The sequence below is a fragment of the Saccopteryx leptura genome, chromosome 7, assembly GCF_036850995.1.
Source record: "Saccopteryx leptura isolate mSacLep1 chromosome 7, mSacLep1_pri_phased_curated, whole genome shotgun sequence".
NCBI classification, from domain to species: domain Eukaryota; kingdom Metazoa; phylum Chordata; class Mammalia; order Chiroptera; family Emballonuridae; genus Saccopteryx; species Saccopteryx leptura.
The window spans coordinates 92,742,179-92,760,311 of record NC_089509.1 but is presented as its reverse complement, the minus strand read 5'-3'; the positions used below and the strand labels follow the sequence as shown (position 1 = coordinate 92,760,311).

The following is an 18,133-nucleotide window of genomic DNA, read 5'->3' as shown; positions in this document are numbered from 1 at the left end:
TTCCAATTGTACATAAGGGGAAGACCATCCTCAGGACTCCCGGGACTTCAAAGGGTCAATATACATTAAGAAGTATTAACCTACTAATCCTTTTTAAACCTTCTGTATTGGAACAATAGTTATTCTAGAGGAAAAAAAAACAAAATTCAAAAGGACAGTATCCTAAAAGGCATAGGACTTTAAGTCCTCTGAGGCCACAATTAGGACCTTTTGGGCCAGATAAAATGTAAATCTGATGGTGGGACATCCACCATCACTGCCCTCCAATGGTTTCCCACCCAAATGCCTCACCATGGACAATGTTCTGGCTACGAGGTTCCTCGCTGATCTTGTCTCCTCACCATCCCCTGCCCTCCCCCCGCCACTGCCCTCCTACCACACCTGCCTCGGTCCTTCCTGAACATTCCACGTTCTCCTCAACACCTGCTGTCTTACTGTTGCAGCTGGGAGGCACCCTCAGCCTTCCAGCTGCAGGGGGTGGCTCGTCTTGGACAATCAGGTCTCAGCTCACTGTCCCTCAGACAGACCTTCTGGTTTCTGTAACAGCTAAGTAACATTGGCCTCCGCCACCTGCAGTCCCTCTCCATCGCAGAGCCCAGTTACATGTCCTTCAATGCACTTGTCTTTATTTTGTGGTTCACCATCCGCCCTTTCCCTCAGAATAAAGCTCCTTCAGGGCAGGGGCTGGGACCTTGTCTGTCTTATTTCCCAGCAGCAGCAGCAGCACCCACAGCAGTCACTGGCATAGCAGATGCTCACCCAGAGTTTGCTGAGCAAATGAATAAAACACACACCTCTGCCACGAGGTGCCTCAGCAAGCCACGGCCTCACTTGTTCAATCTATGAGAGCACAGATTCAGAAACTCCCATCCGGGTAATGCTCACCAGCAGGCACTCCAGCCTGGAAAGGTCATTAACCGTGTCGATACTACAGCCATCACTTTATTTTAACATCTTTATGCTTTCTCTCCTTCACTGAGTCCATGTACTTATCATATACCTTTTGCCCCTTCCTTCCTCTAACAATTTAAAAGCATTGTAAACAATGTGACGGTGACCACCCTATAATGGGAGTGAGAGTCTTCCTTCCTCAGAAGCTCTGCTGGTTCCTCTGGGACCAATCAAAAAATTCTCTTGACTCTTTAAGTTTATTGTAATGTGCATCAGACTTCTTAGTTAATCCTAGCTATTGAAAGCTAGTTATAGAGACACACCCTGGCCAGTACATGTCATACACTTATAAAGTACAATGTCCCCATCTCCAGGTCATTATTGCACAGTCACCCTGTCCTCAGATGGCTCAGCAATCTGCATGGGGAGATGCCACATGATTAGAGCTCACAGGACCTCCTCCCATACCTTTACTTTTCCCTTCAGAGAACTCCACTTTCTCCAGCCTCTTCTTGGCCTCATCTCTTTTCTTACCCAGATTGCATCCTGATACTTAACTACCCAACATATTCATCAGTACTCAAAGAGGTCTGTTTCCACTGCTATTCCTCTGTGCTACCACGAGAAAAACTGAACCCTGACCCATACTACAATCTTCCACCTTTGTTCATACACTTCAGTGATTAAAAATAAAATCAGGAAGACTGACACAAGACGAACACATAACACATGATTTCTGAGGGTTGCTTATAAATTCTTGAGCATGACCTAGGAAAGCTTCCTCACCATTCCTCTCAGCAATTAACCTAAAACTTGTGTCATTTCCCTAAGCCCCAACCCACCCCCTTTCTCCATTGAGAACCTTAGGGCAAGGAGTGCCATCTTCCGAGATGCATTTCCTGACTCCATCCCTTCACCTGCAAACCAATCTCCACCTGCACGCGTGATAATACCTTCTCACAAGTTGGGAATGAACTGTCTCTCCTGATTCAAATCCAAGCTCTGTCCTTGTGTTCCTGATCTCACTCCCTTTTCTCTTCACCCAGATCTTGCTCCAAAAATTACCTCCTCTCCTCTGTATCTTCGCCTCTCACTCTCCTGAGTGGAATTTCAGCCTATCATCTTGCTCAGTTGTCCCTAAGAGGCCCTTCCTGGACCCCAAGATTTTCTCCTAGCTCCTACTCTAGTTCTCTTCCCTTCTCACACCTCCCCAGAGGGTACCTGCTGTCTCCACATCATCTCCTCTCATTCACTCCCAGAGCACTGTAACCTGGTTTCTGCCCCCAAAATGTCACTAAAACTGCTGCCTTCAGATCAGCAGTGACTACATTAACTGGCAAAGCCACAGGGAAATCTTTGCTCCCTATCTCCCTGGACCGTTCCACTACTGCATGTGATGCTGTAGATCCCACTTATTCTGTCCCTTCAGGAACTCCTCTCCCTCCCTCTTCTCAACTCTTAATTATCTTCCCAGCGTCTGTTCCGATTGTTCTACCCACCCTCCCTGGACAATCTCTCTCACAACCATGTTTGTCATTAACATTTACATGGAAATGACTCTCAACTCTACTCTCTCCAGCCCCCATGTTTTTCCCTGAGCTTCAGACTGTTATATCCACCTTCCTCCTAGACATGGCCTCCTGTGTGTCCCAAAGCCCCTCAAGTCAGTTAGGATTATTCGGATTTCATTTTCTTTTCTCTTTACCATTTCACCTGTTTGTTCCTGTGCTGCCCATTTCAGCTACTAGGTTCCACCTTCCATCCAGCTATTGAATCAAGGCACCTGTTACCTTTAACTCTTCCTTCTGCCTTGTCATCCATAACAAAACAATCCTAATGATTTTTATCTACTGAAGATTTCTTGAGAGCATTCCCATTCCCTCTCTGTGCCTCTCAACACGTCCTGAGAACTGAACTTCTGCTTATTCTCCTTACTTCATTTTTCACAGTCAAGGAGATAATGGGCACGCACTTGAGCCTGACACACAAGATTTTCCATGACTTGAGCTGTCTCTGGGCCTACCTCTCCTGACTCATCTCCCTCTGCCTCAACCTTGTAATTTGCCATGAAAACAGAAGACTCATGCTCCCTTCAGAGGCCATTGCTACATGGCCCTGCCTCCTCAGCATACACTAGCTCCTCTAGAACATAATTCTCTACTCTCTCTCTCTACCCCCCCCCTTCCATCCATCCCCAACACTTCCCTTCCTCACTAATACTTGTCCTCTAAGATTTAGCTCAAGCATCACCTTTCCAAGATGCCTTTTCGTACTCCTCCAGCCTGAAGAGCTGCCTCTCTTGATGCTACCATAGCATTCCATGTTTATCTCTAGTGCAACCAATTTTACTCATTAAAAATTTCATATTAGGAGAGACAAGATGGCGCTGGAGTAGGCGGACGTACCAACATCTACCTCCCAGAACCAAAGTGGATTACAAACCAATTTTAAGAACTATCATCTGGAAAAACCAACTTTGGACTAAACTAAGAGGACTCTTCAACCAAGGAACACTGAAGAAGCCACACTGAGACTGCTTAGTGTATCCCAAGTGTATCCCAAGGTTTTCTTTACCAAGCGACAGTCGCAGAGCTCCAGGGAAAAGCAACCTGGTCTCATCTCTCTAGGCAGAGGAGAACAGAAGCTCCATATCCACACATGCTGCAGATGGCTTTTCCAGTCTACCTGAATCATTAACAGCTAGAAGCAGCAGTCATTGGGACTTGGACATGAGCTGCAAAGTATAGAATTGTGACAATAATTCCAGTGCCATGCGGACTTTTCCTGGATGTGGACTTTTCCTGGACTCCTGCTCCTCATGACAGCTCCTAACAGACTGAACTGGGGTTGGGTTGCATTTTTCAGGGATTTGGCATGGTGATGGGGCCAACATAAAAACAAGACTAAGAGACATGGACAAGAGTGTGGTGGTTACGGGGGGCGGGGGGGGGGGGAAGGTGAGAGAGGGGGAGGGGAAGGGGCACAAAGAAAACAAGATAGAAGGTGACGGAGGACAATCTCTCTTTGGGTGATGGGTATGCAACAGAATTGAATGACAAGATAACCTGGACACGTCTTCTTTGAATATATGCACCCTGATTTATTGATGTCACCCTATTAAAATAAAAATTTATTTATAAAAAAAATTTCATATTAATCTGACAACCTCTCCCAACTAAACTCTAGACTCCTAAAGACAAGGATTGCTCATAGCAGCTGCTCAATTTAATTCTTTTGCGTATTAGCTATTAGTGGCAAATAACTTTCCGAGGTGTACATCCTATATGACCCTTTCTCAGTCATTTGACTGGGAAGCTCTGCTGTGGCCATAAACCCCAACCAGTGCATAGATAGCAATGTTGTTGCTACCACCACTCTACAGTCTGGAATGACAGTCTCCGTTACAGTAAGAGTTAAAGGAATCGACGGCCTAAACACTAAATTTAGCCACAGCTAGCTTCTCAACATCGCCTAAGATTTGGCAAGACAAATCTCTTAGATAGGCACAGTGCTGACACAGCTGGGTGAAAAGGAACCCAACCAATGCTCAGCAGACTCAAAGAGGAAAACCTGCAGTACCTTTAACAAAGGAAGTTTTGAGTTCTGCTGATTCATTCTGACTTAGAGCTGCAATAACACTTGAGTAAGGAGCACCCAAGCTGACTCTGCATTTTTTTTTTCTGCAGAGTTCACAGAATTTGACATAGAAGAAATTTAATAGTTGTTCTTTAGAATCCTTTGCAATTTCTCAGATATTGACTGTGGTCACCTACAGTATAGTGTCTTATAGCATTACATGGCATTTTTCTGGAAAACATATAGTGCTGGTCAAATACTGGTGAGAGTTTACAATACTGATGGGGGCTTCTTAAACTAAAGAAAACCACATAGGAAATCCCTCTCACCAAAGGAAGCTCAGGACTAGCTCAATTAGAGGCTGGCGAGCCCTGCTTTTGTCAACAGCTCTTGCCCATGCTTTGAGTTCCAACTTAGCATTTAAATACCAATATACACACATGCTCAGAGAAAACTTGGGTAATTTTTTATCAGGACCAAAATTTCTAAAAGACCTGTATAAAAGCAAATTACAAAGCAAACAACCTTCTCAGAATATTTACAAGCTATCTTTTTTTTTTCTTTTTTTTTTTGGTTCACTTAAAACCGCATGACAATATGAGAATTTCATAATGCAAGGTAAAATTTAAAAAAAATTTAACTGGTCTAATTATAACTAAGTCAATAATTTACCATGCCTCTTATAAATAGTAATAATTATAGTTAACAATTAATGGCATTACTTCAAATATTTATTTCATGTATAATCATAATATCTAAGTACTATATTTGAGACATTTAACAAGTTCAATGTTGCACGCACAAGAGTCACCAATGACAGTATGAAAGGGTGGAACAACAAATCGATGCTTCTTGCTGTTTCCATGTTTGTCCCTCTCCCTCCCCTCTCTCTAAAAACATGTTTAAATAAAATTTAAAAAACAAGTTAAATGTTAAATGGCTATTTTTTCAGGAAAAAAAAGAAACAACTTCAGACTTTTATATTGTTCTGGATGAGCTATATGACATAGAATCAGTTTCAACAACAGACATTATGATGACTAAACCATTACCATGAAGTGAAGTTTTATTGCACTTGCTTAACAGGATTATGATGAAATACTTACTTGTTTAGTGTGAGGTCAAGAATAAATCTGGAGCCGAAGGCTTCGATCTGGAAGCTTGCTTGGGCCAGATACACAGCCTATGGATCCAAAAAGAAAAAGTCCTTAGCTCACTTTCCTATCAGTAAAGCTGATTATATCAATATCAAAAATGATGTTTAATAAGAACTATGGATTGATTTCACTTCTCTACAGACAACTCATTTCTCTTTAAAAGGAGACAGGGTGCATTGTCATGGCTCTGCTTGGAAGACCTGAATATCTATCTATCTGTGCAGCAAAAAAACTAATAGAAAGACAATGAGTCCTATAAACAAACACATCATGATAAAAGTCAAGAGTATATTCAGCAGGACTTACAAAGTGACCGTAATGAATTATGCAAAAGTCTGACTAATTACAGCTTGATTTCAGCCCATTTTGTACACAGAGCTAACCAATTCTTTCTGCACACCTAAGTGAAAAATCATGTCAGCTCTCGGCTCTTCATCAGGAATTGGAACTTTCTCTAAATGATGTATCAGCAGAACGTGACAGTAAAATAGGATAACACCACCTTTTAACTTCAGAAGCACTTAGAGCCAGGCCTTTTGTGAATACTGGGAGTTTATGTGCCCCTTTAAGAGTCACACATCTACAAATATTCTCATTACTGTGCCTTAATCCAAAATACAAAAATAATCTCATCTAAACACAAATCATATTTAAATAATCTTTAGGTGTTAAAGATTATAGTATAGCTCACAGAATCATTTTGAATCATGTAAATTAACAAATCAATAAAGCTTTGTCCAAGTATTATCCAAGATAAAGCTCTCCTTTGTCACCTTATCAGGGGAGAAAAGGGCAAGGATAAATGCAACATTCACACCCACCCTTCTCCCCCCTCTCTTGCTCACAAACATCCTTCCTCCAGACTTCATTCCTAAAACACAGTGGGTGTGTCACAAAGCAGCGGGGAAGTGTGACATGCGCAGAGCAAGCAGACACTTTCCACGCCCACAATCCCTCCAACACCGAGCCCCATGCTCTTGTTGGCCTTCCTCCTCCATTTCTGATTATTGAAACCCTACTCATCCTTCAAGAGCAACCCGACCGCATTTCTTCAAAAAAGTTTAGATAAAAATGAACTCTATATCCTCTGGACTTCCGGAAAACTTGATTTGTTCCTCCCTCCAATAGCAGATGTGCTTCCAATCGGGCCCCGGACAGTGAGCAAGCTCCACAACTCACATCACGAGCGTCTTGCAAAGAGCTGTAGATTATTAATGACCTTTCCCCGAAATATATGGACTTTCATATTAAGCAAATATTTATTGTCAAGACTTGTCATGCCACACCTATAAAATACTATAAACGAGGGGTCCCCAAACTACGGCCCATGGGCCACATGCGGCCCCCTAAGGCCATTTATCCGGCCCCGCTGCACTTCCGGAAGGGGCACCTCTTTCATTGGTGGTCAGTGAGAGGAGCACATATCACTTGTTACGGCTAGCAGTGACAAATATGGAACCAGATATTGACCATCTCATTAGCCAAAAGCAGGCCCATAGTTCCCATTGAAATACTAGTCAGCTTGTTGATTTAAATTTACTTGTTCTTTATTTTAAATATTGTATTTGTTCCTGGTTTTTTGTTTTTTTTTTAACTTTAAAGTAAGATATGTGCAGTGTGCATAGGGATTTGTTCATAGTTTTTTTTTATAGTCCGGCCCTCCAATGGTCTGAGGGACAGTGAACTGGCCCCCTGTGTAAAAAGTTTGGGGACCCCTGCTATAAACCATGACGTCAAGCAGAGCTGCTGGTGAGATGGTCACTCTATAATAGTCAATAAATATAGTAAAAAGCAAATTCACAAATAGTAAAATTTAAACACAAAACAATGAGAAGGAGCCTGAATCCCTAACACCACGGTGACGGCATGCTGGTCCCCAGAAAGCCATGTAGAACAGGGTCAGTGTACTTGATCAGGGCTTCCCGCATCCAGGCAACTGCATAAGAAATAAATTTCTGTCTGTCTTGTTAAGTGTGGTCTCTGTCATCTGCAGAAGGACCTCTGTCATTTATACATATAGCATATACAGTCTTTCATCTAAATAGACTCTGTGTCTTGAAGCATTAATTTTTGCAGGTAGATTTTTATATTGATGGATAATTTGTACAGGGTAAATTTTTTCAGCTCTGGGCCACAAAAACTTAAAAAAAAAAAAAAAAAAGCTTACTTCCTGAGAATAAGATAGGTCCTTTGGCATATTCTTTCTTACGAATAGTGAACCGTGGAGTAGAGTTCATTGATAGCACCCTGGCCTAAAAGTGCTGATAAATGTACCTCATTGAGCATCTGTATAAATACTAAGAAAATCCTGACACTGACCCAGTCAAAGCCTCCTTTTACAGCAAACAAGCAATACGACAGGCACACACCCCAGCGAAACCCTGCTGCAAAATGAAGCAGTCTCACCAGAACTGCTTCCCCGTTCTACAGGATTGCTGGGAGCCATACAGTGTGATCGTTGCTAAGTAAGTTTATCCTGAGTCAATATGATGAGACTCAGTTTAACAGAATTTAATAAAAGACTGGAAAATAATATTAATATTGAAATTTGCCTGTTTTGTTCAGTCACTCATTCCGCGTACGCACGTTAAATCCTGCTCTGTGCAGAGAGACGGTGAGGACACAGTCCCCGTGCCCAGGGAAGCGGCAGGCTCCGGAGCCGGCGATGCTGCCAGCCTCGGAGCTGCGTCTAAGGGGTCACAGGGACCAAGGCTTCATTGACAGATACAACTGGAACAAAATTTCAAAAGATGAATAAGAATACCTCTGCCAGAAGAAGAAAGACGTTCAGGGCATGGAGGAAAGCATTTATAAAAATTGAGAAAAAAATAAATATATTTTTTAAAATACTTTTTTAATTGTTTAAAATAGTATATAGCCTGTGGGAAAATGGTTTTTGGAGGAACTGTCAAACAATGAATCTGAAAAGGTGGGCTGGGCTGGAGAAGGTGGAGCTTTGTGTGAACACGCTCCATGACATATCTGATCACATATACATACGTGTGGCCCATATAGCAAGCTTTCCTCTAAATGTCTGTCACGCACTCAGCACAGGGTCGGGCATGTGCCATTATCATCACTGTCATCATCATCAATAACAACACCAGGATTCAAACCTACTGACAGGTTACTCTCCACAACCGAAACAATTACAATGCCATTGACAACCTTCCTGTTTTTCCAGAGGAGGAAAAAATGTGATTTTATTATATTTATCAGTAAGAATGTTATAACATTTTAACTTAACCCTAAGAGGCAGCACATTTTCTTATAAAGTGATTTAACATTTCCTCAAGCATTCATCTTCTTTGAACATAAATCAAATGGAATTAGTATGTTCATCTAATATATTTGTATACATTTTTAGTAATTTCAATACAGTGAGATATGTTTATTTTTTCTACATTCTGTCTCTCTTTCCATTGCTATCCATTCTGCATTTGTATACAGAGTACAGATTCTTCTCTATACAAAAATAAATACCTGACAAATGTGACTTTTCCATGTCATTCTGTAATGTTTGCTGTCTTAGACATAATAAAAATAGTCTTTGAACTTCTGGAATATCAGTTACACTGTATCAATTGATCTTTTTTTTTTCTTTAACAAAATATTATACAGTTTTGATAATTGTCAATTTTAAATGTTTCCAAGTCAGGTAAAATGAGTCCTCACCATTGTTGTTTTACAAAGTACATTTTTAAAATAATATTTGTTTTTATTTTTTATTAAACCACTTCTTATAAATGATAGAAAAATTAGAATTTACAAAGTACATTTTTAAAATAATATTTGTTTTTATTTTTTATTAAACTACTTATAAATGATAGAAAAATTAGAAGAATGGCCAAAATGAGTAGAAAATTTTATAAATACAGCCATAACTCTTATGATTTAGGAAATATTACAGAACTGACTAACTGATCAGCATCACTGTCACTCACTGAAATACAAAGACTACTCTGAGCATTATTATTATTATTTTTTTTACAAAGAAGGAACTGTGCAACAAGGTTGAGAAATGTGTTCAGTAATACAACGTGAGACCATAGGAACACTTCAGAGATGAGTTCATGAACACAGGTAAGGTCATAACGAGTTATTTTCTCCTTCGAGATATCTATTAAACAGACTTGATTAACACGTCTTTACAAGGACAGTCACTATAATAGCACTGTGGAAGAATGCAGGGTTTCATAGTGAAAGAGTCGTTTCCCGATAAGAATAAGCACAGACGGAAGAATTACCACCCTGAAGGACTGAGGACAGCTGTTGCCTAAGCACTGTGATATTTTTCTTTTGACTCAGAATCTGGCACAGGGAAATTATAGGAGCTCTATAAACAAAAACAACTAAACCCAATTATATACACAGACCTCCTTCTCTGCAGAGTAATTTACACATCCTAACAATGTGCTTTTGTTGTTCTGCTTTTTCTTTTGAATAGATGGCACCTAATGGTATATTAAATAAGTTTAGTAGACTTAGGTTTCTCCGCTGAGACTGGTTTTGCATTTCATGAAGCCATGTTATGATGTGAAGCAATCATATATATGCTCAGCTTTAGGTAAGGTACATTCCATAAGCTGATCAGACATGTTTTCTTGAGACTTAATGTTCTAGAATAGTTAAGATTAATACGGAGACAAAAACAAGAGAAAAAGATGGTGATCTACTTATAAAAAGAAAAAAACAGGCATTTCCAGAGTATATATGTTTTCATGGAAAAATGTTTCGCACATAATGAGTGTTCAGTCTCCTTTACTACTTGGCAAGGGTTTGTGAGTTCCGTGAAGCAGGCATATAACTGGAACTAAATATGGGAAATGAAAAGTTTACACTTTCCCAGATTTCAGCAAATGCTATGAGACCGAATCTCATAATTCACTAGAAAGCGAGTGACTTGAATTGAGTATCGACACTATCAATCAAACACCCTCAGAGCAAATATTTTACTTTAGTATTCTCTTGAACATATGTGGTTTGGAAAAACGAAGGAAAATCTGGATGAAGTTTTCCTGCTCTTAAGATATATTCCACTTATATAGAGAGACACTCAGTAAATATCAAAGGAAACATATCCAGCACGGCATATTGATGAGACAGGAAGGTGCTTTCTAACGGACGCAGAAGCCTGGAGGCTAGCCAGCAGGCCTGGGCAAGACACCTGCGGATAATTCAAGCTCTGCTTCCTAAAGAGGAGTGCTGTGGACTTCTATCAAAGAAGGTGTTAGGGCAAAAAATACTGCAGTGTTAGAAGCCCGGATTAATAAAACTGTCATCTCCACTGAAAGGAAGTATGGAACACTAAATACCTGATTATTAGTGAGACTGCAGGCATTTTTCTCTTGTTTTTATTTCCCTTACTGCTTTCATACTATTGCTTATTCTACGTTCATCAAAATATCAAATATATGTGTTGTGATTGTGTGAGTTTGGGGGTGTGTGTGTGTATATATATATATATGACTATAACCTTTTCAGGAAGTATTTTCCCCTCCCTTTATCTTTTTACTTAAAGGTATTTTTCTCCTCCTCTTAATGATTTTTTCAATAGACCCTGCAAGAGTTTCTACTCGTTTCTCAAATACAGTGGAAAAATATTCGCAGATTCTGAAACATCGCCTTCTTTTGAGATTCAGGATATTTGATGGTGTTTCAGAAAACACAGATTTGGAAATTCACCAACTAAGAAGGAGCCAGCTTTGTTTTAAAGGGTTGAGTTGAAGAAAGAAGCTTTACCCAGGAGCCGTGCATTATCATGGTTGCACAATGTGTTTTTGTCTTTGTGTGAAAACAGGAGACATAAAATCCAGTGACCCAAATAATTAAATTCCAATAAGAAATAAATGGTCAAATTTTAGTTGAAATAAGTTTGAGAAAACTACATCTTTTTCTTCAGGTCATATAGGCATTTTTGTAATGACTAAAGTCTGGCACTATCCCACTAAGATAGAAAAACATGAAAGTTCAGCTTATAGATCTTTTTTCTGTATAATGCAAAATCTCAAATATATGAATATATCTTAGGGGTTTTAAAGTCCAAATGGACTAACGACTGAAATGTGAGACTCGAAAACATCAAGTCCTAGAAGAAAACATAGGCAGGAAAATCTCAGACATTTCTGGTAGCAGTATTTTTATGATATATCACCTTAGGCAAGAGAAACAAAAGAAAAAATAATCAAACTAAAAAAGTTATTGCCCAGCAAAGGAAACCATCAACAAAGTTAAAAGACAACCCACTGGATGGGAGAACATATTTGCCAATATATTTGATAAGGGCTTAATATCAAAAATATACAAGTAACTTATAATACTCAACACCAAAAATAACCCAATCCAATTAATAAATGGACAAAAGATCTGAATAGACATTTCTCCAAAGAGCACATACAGATGGACAACAGACATGTGAAAAGATGGTCACCATCACTAATCATCCAAAAACAGCACATTAAAATCACAATGTGATTACCTCACAACTGTCAGAGTGGCTGTCATCAATGAATAACCAAACAACAAGTGTTGGGGAGGATGGGGAGAAAAGGGAACCCTTGTTCACTGTCGGTGGGAGTGAAGATTTGTGCAGCCACTGTAAAAAGCAGTATGGAGTTACCTCAAAAAATTAAAAATGGAACTATCTTATGACCCAGCAATTCTACTTCCAGGAATTAACCAAAGAAACCTGAAACACTAATTCAAAGAAATATATGCACCCCTATGCTCACTCCAGCATTATTTACAATAATTCAAGCTTTGGAAGCAGCCCAAGTGCCCATCAGCGGATGAGTGGATTATAAAGTCGTGGTACATTTATCTAATGGAATACTACTCAGCCATAAAAAAGAAAGAAATCTTACCTTTTGTAACAGCATGGATGGACCTGCAGAGTATTATTCTAAGTGAAATAAGCCAGTCAGAGAAAGACAAACACCATATGATTGCATTTATATCTGGAATCTAATGAAGAAAATAAACTAACACATAAAACAGAAACAGACTCATAAATACAGAGAACACACTGACGCTGTCCGAGTGCAGAGGGGTTGCGGGGGGACCAGTGGAAAAGGTGAAGGGATTAAGCAAACAACAATAACTCACAGACACAGACAAGAGCCCGGGGATTACAAAAGACAAGGGAGGTGGGGGAGGTAGAAGAGGGTACGGGGGGGGGGGGTAATAATGACGGAAGGAGACCTGACTTGGGGTGCTGAACACACAATACAGCATTTAGATGATGTATTACAGAATTATAAACCTGAAACCTATATCATTTTATTAACCAATGCCACTCCCATAAATTCAATTAAAACATAACTAAAAATACACCTTTTCTTCTATATCAAAAAAAAAAAGAAAGAAAACATTAACAGACTATTTTTCATTACAATCTGGTTCTAATCCCTTATTCTAAATTTGCGCATTGATAATCACCAATGTGATCAAGACTCCCATATGACAAAAATAACAATGCCCTATATTTCTTGCGTTTTAATTCTCTCAATCATCCAGAATAATACCGCACCCCATGAAGTTAAGTTGGACAGATATTTTTATTACCCTTTTATTTAAAACAATTTTTTTCAAGGCCCAGAAAGGTTAAATGATGTTTTTCTCTGAAATCACTCATCAAAGGAAAAAAGAAGAGGTGTTTGCTTCCGTTCAGTGAGAACAAATGCCAAGTTCATGCCAGAAATCCTTAACCCTTAATATTTCCTGGTCACTGAAACATAAATAATATCTTAACAACAGGATGTGTGTGAAGATTAAATTACATAATAATGGACAGAAAGTTCCTAGAAAAAGTTGGCCACATAGAAAGAGCTCAATAATTTAGGGGTGGGGTTAAAGTAGGAGAAACAGGAAAAAAGAGGAAAACTATATTAATGTTTTAGAAAGGCTAGCAGTCAGTTCCACCTTAAAAGTTCTTTTCCAATGTAGCTGATCATCTTCTAGAAAATCCAATATGCATTTACCCTCTGCAAAATTTGCAACTTTTATATTTTTTTATTTCTAATTACCATCAGGTATTATGCTTTGACCTTGCTCAAGTCGTCATGTCTTTAAAATAATATGAATCATTTTCCTGAGAAGTGGAACAGCTGCAAATGTTAGATGAAGGCAATTTTGCAAATTAAGGTAATTTGCTGAACATTCTTCCCAAGATGCATTTAAATAGGTAGTTTGTGGGAGAGAATATCTTCATTACGTTTCTTTCTTGCAGGCTTCAATTAACAGGGTTATTGGTTAACCCAGTAACAAACTGGCATTGAATTCCCTACCTTGCGTGAGGTACAGTGGCAAAATGTAAAGCTATAGAAGAATTAGTATTTATCAATATATTAAAAACTGTATAATCCGGTTAGGGAAAGGAGATAGGAAACCACAAAGAGTAGGAAATGCAATATTTCAATTTAATAATAAATATTATTTGTATAGATACCACATACAAGTTAAGCATGGTTAACTACTCAAATTAATATTAACAAGTGTAGCAATGCATTTAAATAAGAGCGCGAGAACGCCGAGGGCTGAGAGAGCTAAGGAAAGCTCGCTGGAGAAGTCTTTCTCAGCATTTAAGCAAAGCGTTCAGAGAGCTCTGGGACTGACTGAAAAGGATGAAATTTCAAAGTGTTTCTAAATGTTAGCTAATAAATAGAGACTTAGGAAACATGCTTTTAAAATAAAATACCGGATGCCTTCCATTCTGATGAAGCATTAACTACATTTTGTATTATGGTGAGAATTAAAATATGACAATTTATTATAAAATAAAGCATTTCACAAGATCAATAAGTCGTGTGAACACCTACAAGCCCCCAAAATACTAACGTATTTTGTTAATCAATTTCTTTTAGCCTTAACCCAGGAAACCGAAGTCCTAGTCTTGACAGATTATTACAGACACAACACTAAAACATCAGCAGAACACACTCTTTTCACCGGCCACAGACAGATCGGCATCTCTGGGAATGAAGCAGGTCATTGTTTGACCTTGTTTTCTGTGCCAACCTAGCTACAAAAGATAAAACTCTGAAAGAAATCTGGCCAAATGCAATTATCAATCTGATGATACAGAATAAAGGATAGCATGTTGAATTTGAATGTCTGACCAAATCTTTTGCAAGAGCTCTTTTTAAAAAAAAAAAAAATTTAAACCAGTTTCATCTTCCTCCTTTTTCTTAACTACCATCAGTATGAAGTGCTCTCAAAGTCTGATACAGACAAAAGATAGAAAATGCAAAGAAGAATAATGCCATTGATAATCCAAACAGATATTTTCATGAATAAATCATGAATTAGCTATACTAAAAATTTATATTTCCAATTCCTCATAGGCAGCCAAAGAACAGAAATTATATCCAATATTATTTGTGTGGGGGAGGAGGGAGGGGTGTCTTTTTAGCCTAAAGGGTCACACTAATAGCTTCCTTAGTGATCACTTAGTAACCCAGGAGAACTCTGTAACAATACCGCTTTCATTGACAAAGCATCCTTGAACATTTACATGAACCATCTTCTATACATTTACCCCTGGTGATTAATGTCTGCTGGATATTAAACTGACAATGCCAGCTCAAAAGAGACATGAAATCATAAGTCTTCAGAGCTTTTGCCATTTGAAAATGGGTAAAGCATTACCAGTATCACTACAGCTCTATTATTTAGCTTTCATATATTTTCCGAAGGACGAATAAAAATACAACTATGACAACAGTTACCATGGAAGCGGTTCTTTTCTGCTGCCTTTCTGAATAGTAACAACTTAATTTAATGCATTAGTCTAGTGGCTGAGGTGTGATTCACTTTGTTCTTTTTTCCCAATTCCTACATCACGAAACTGCGTAACTCCAAGGAGTGCTTTCTCTCTCTGCCTGACACTTTTGTCATAAAGCGACAACCTATTTTTTCCTTCTAGCCAGAATTATTAAACACCCACTAAATAATTTAAATAAAAGAACAGAAATAGGGTATAAGTTTTGGAATGCAAAGACACACACACACACACACAAAAGACACAAAGCTCCACGCATAATGTCTGTGACTCACTACAAGACAGTTTTTTAAAAGTGCTTATGAATAAGAAGCAATAAAATATCCCCTGATGTTTGTGAGCAGTGTATAATGTTAATACTCTCCTGAAAGAAGAAAGGCAGCACTCTAGGAGACCTTCCTGGTCTGCTCGCTCTGTCCTTGGAACGCTGACTACAACCGCTCAGCGGATTCAACTCAAATATCTATCTAGAGCAAGAGAAGATTCTTTAACTCGATCTTTATGATGACCACATAAGAATTAATCAAGAATGAATGAGTCTGAAATACAAAATGAGATTTATGATACAGTAACTATACAATTCACATGAGCCTTATTATATATATCCAGGAACCAAAATACTATAGAATAAATTCAAATATTAATTTCCAGTTCTCCTACCCTAAGAAACTATGTACTGTATTTCCCCATGTATATGACATACCCTTTTTTTTTGAAAAATTTGGAGTCTAAAAACTGGGTGCATCTTATACAGTGGTTGTAGATTTTTTTTTTTACTTGCATTTCCTGCCTTTTTTTTTTTTTTGCGCTTGTTTTTTCACTCATTGTGGAGAACAGTGATTCGTCATCAGACACAGACGAGGACAAGTTAATGGATGGGAGTTTTGACAGTGATGAGAGTTGTATGAATTTTATGATGAATAAAATTTGAGTTCAATAACTTTATGTAATACTTTTTTTTTTCAAATTTTGGGCCACAAAATTAAGGTGTATCTTAAACATGGGGAGATACAGTAAAATGAGCAAGCAACAGAGGCTAAGCAGACCTGTCCACACTTGATCTCTTCTCTTAAGATATATTAATTTTTCTCGTCCTATTTGGTGGATCTTATGCTCTTGCCCAGAGCTGAGTTGTATTGAGATCTCTGTAACAGTGATGTTATTTCTATTTGAAAAAAATTTTCAGGCTCTGTTTACCAGCTCATCGTAAATACACAGCTATTTCGCAACGGTACTCCTAAGAGATCTTCGCTTTCCTCAGTTGCCCTTTGCAAGATGGCACAAGCTGAGTGCTATTGGGGTGGCACCTCCTTTTGTTTACAGGTTCCCACAACTGTCTACATTTACGAATTAGAGAGTTCTGGGTTTTCTGGCTCTCAGTTATGTCTGGATCCGTCCTTCGCTCTGAATTCTGACCTTAGATGGGTTGTATTCTGCCCTTTTAGATGGAAAGAGTATCTTTCAATTTGGGGATCAAGACAAAAATGGATTTCCTCATTTTACAAACATGCAAGGGCCAACAGACTTCCTAAGGAACATTATTAAGGCCTGTCGCAGGACATAGAGGTTCACAATTGTCGTGTATCACAATTTTACTCAAAATAAATAGCATGTGTACTGTATATACTTTACTCAAAGCTAGATGTAGAAAACCTAATATTGATGTGACCTCATTTTCTCTAACATTCAACTTCCATAGAATTCTGCAAAACACCAACCACTCTGCCTGAAGTCACACAATTTTTAAAACGAACATTTAGAATATTGACTGTTACATAGAATATCCCGCCTATTTTGGTAAGCAAATGATAGACTTACCATGTCTACAGAATGCAGAATGCTTTAGGTTCATTAAAACTCCATTTAAAAATAAAAACAACTCCATTTTTATTTCCAAATGAGAAGCTAAAATTGCATGGAAACTTGAAGACATATAAAAATATAATACTTTGGAATACATCTGTTTCTTCAGATTATATGCTACATCACTGCCTTCTACATCAGATATAAAATAATTTACTCATCCAACAAATATTTATTCTGTATACCATGTTTCAAGCAGTAGATGGCAGTAAAACAATCAACAAATAAATTTAAGGCAAGTTAGATGGTTATAAATGCTATAGGTAAAAAAGAATAAAGTAAATAAGAGACAAAGGTAGTTAGGGAGTATATCGTACAGATAAATGACAATATTTAATAGATAAAAGATGACATTTAAGCAAAGATTGGGATGTAAAGGAATAAACCACATAGATATCTGGAAAAAGAGAATTCCAGGCAAAAAGAACAGCTTGTTGCAAAAACCCTGAGGCAGGAGAGTGCTTGTATGTTAAAGAACAGTAATAAGGCCAGTTTGGATCAAGTAGAGTGAGTCAAAGGGAGTGTCTTAGGCAATAAAGTTAGAGAAGCAACGAGGGGTCACTTGTGTAGGTCCTTGCAGGCCACTGTAATGAAATTTTAATCTTTTTTACTCTTGATGAAATAAAAAGTTGCTGAGGATTTTGAGCTGAAGAATGATATGGTCTACCTTCCATTTTTCAAAGTTCACTCGGGGTATTGTGTTGATAAAAGAGTAAAGGTGGGGTGGCCTGACCTGCGGTGGTGCAGTGGTTAAAGCGTCGACCTGGAAATACTGAGGTCGCCGGTTCGAAACCCTGGGCTTGCCTGGTCAAGACACATATGGGAGTTGATGCTTCCAGCTCCTCCCCCACTTCTCTCTCTCTGTCTC

At 38.6% G+C, this 18,133-nt stretch overlaps 1 protein-coding gene across 3 annotated transcripts in view; it reads right to left on the bottom strand.

The window, feature by feature from the left end:
• The window catches only part of ADAM23 (ADAM metallopeptidase domain 23), a 165,556-nt gene that overhangs the window by 118,073 nt on the left and 29,350 nt on the right, over positions 1–18,133 (bottom strand). For all 3 annotated transcript variants that reach the window (XM_066345766.1, XM_066345765.1, XM_066345767.1), the window contains exon 3: positions 5,574–5,650. In XM_066345766.1, the coding sequence (XP_066201863.1) occupies positions 5,574–5,650 (77 nt within the window). The remainder of the gene's footprint in view (positions 1–5,573; positions 5,651–18,133) is intronic.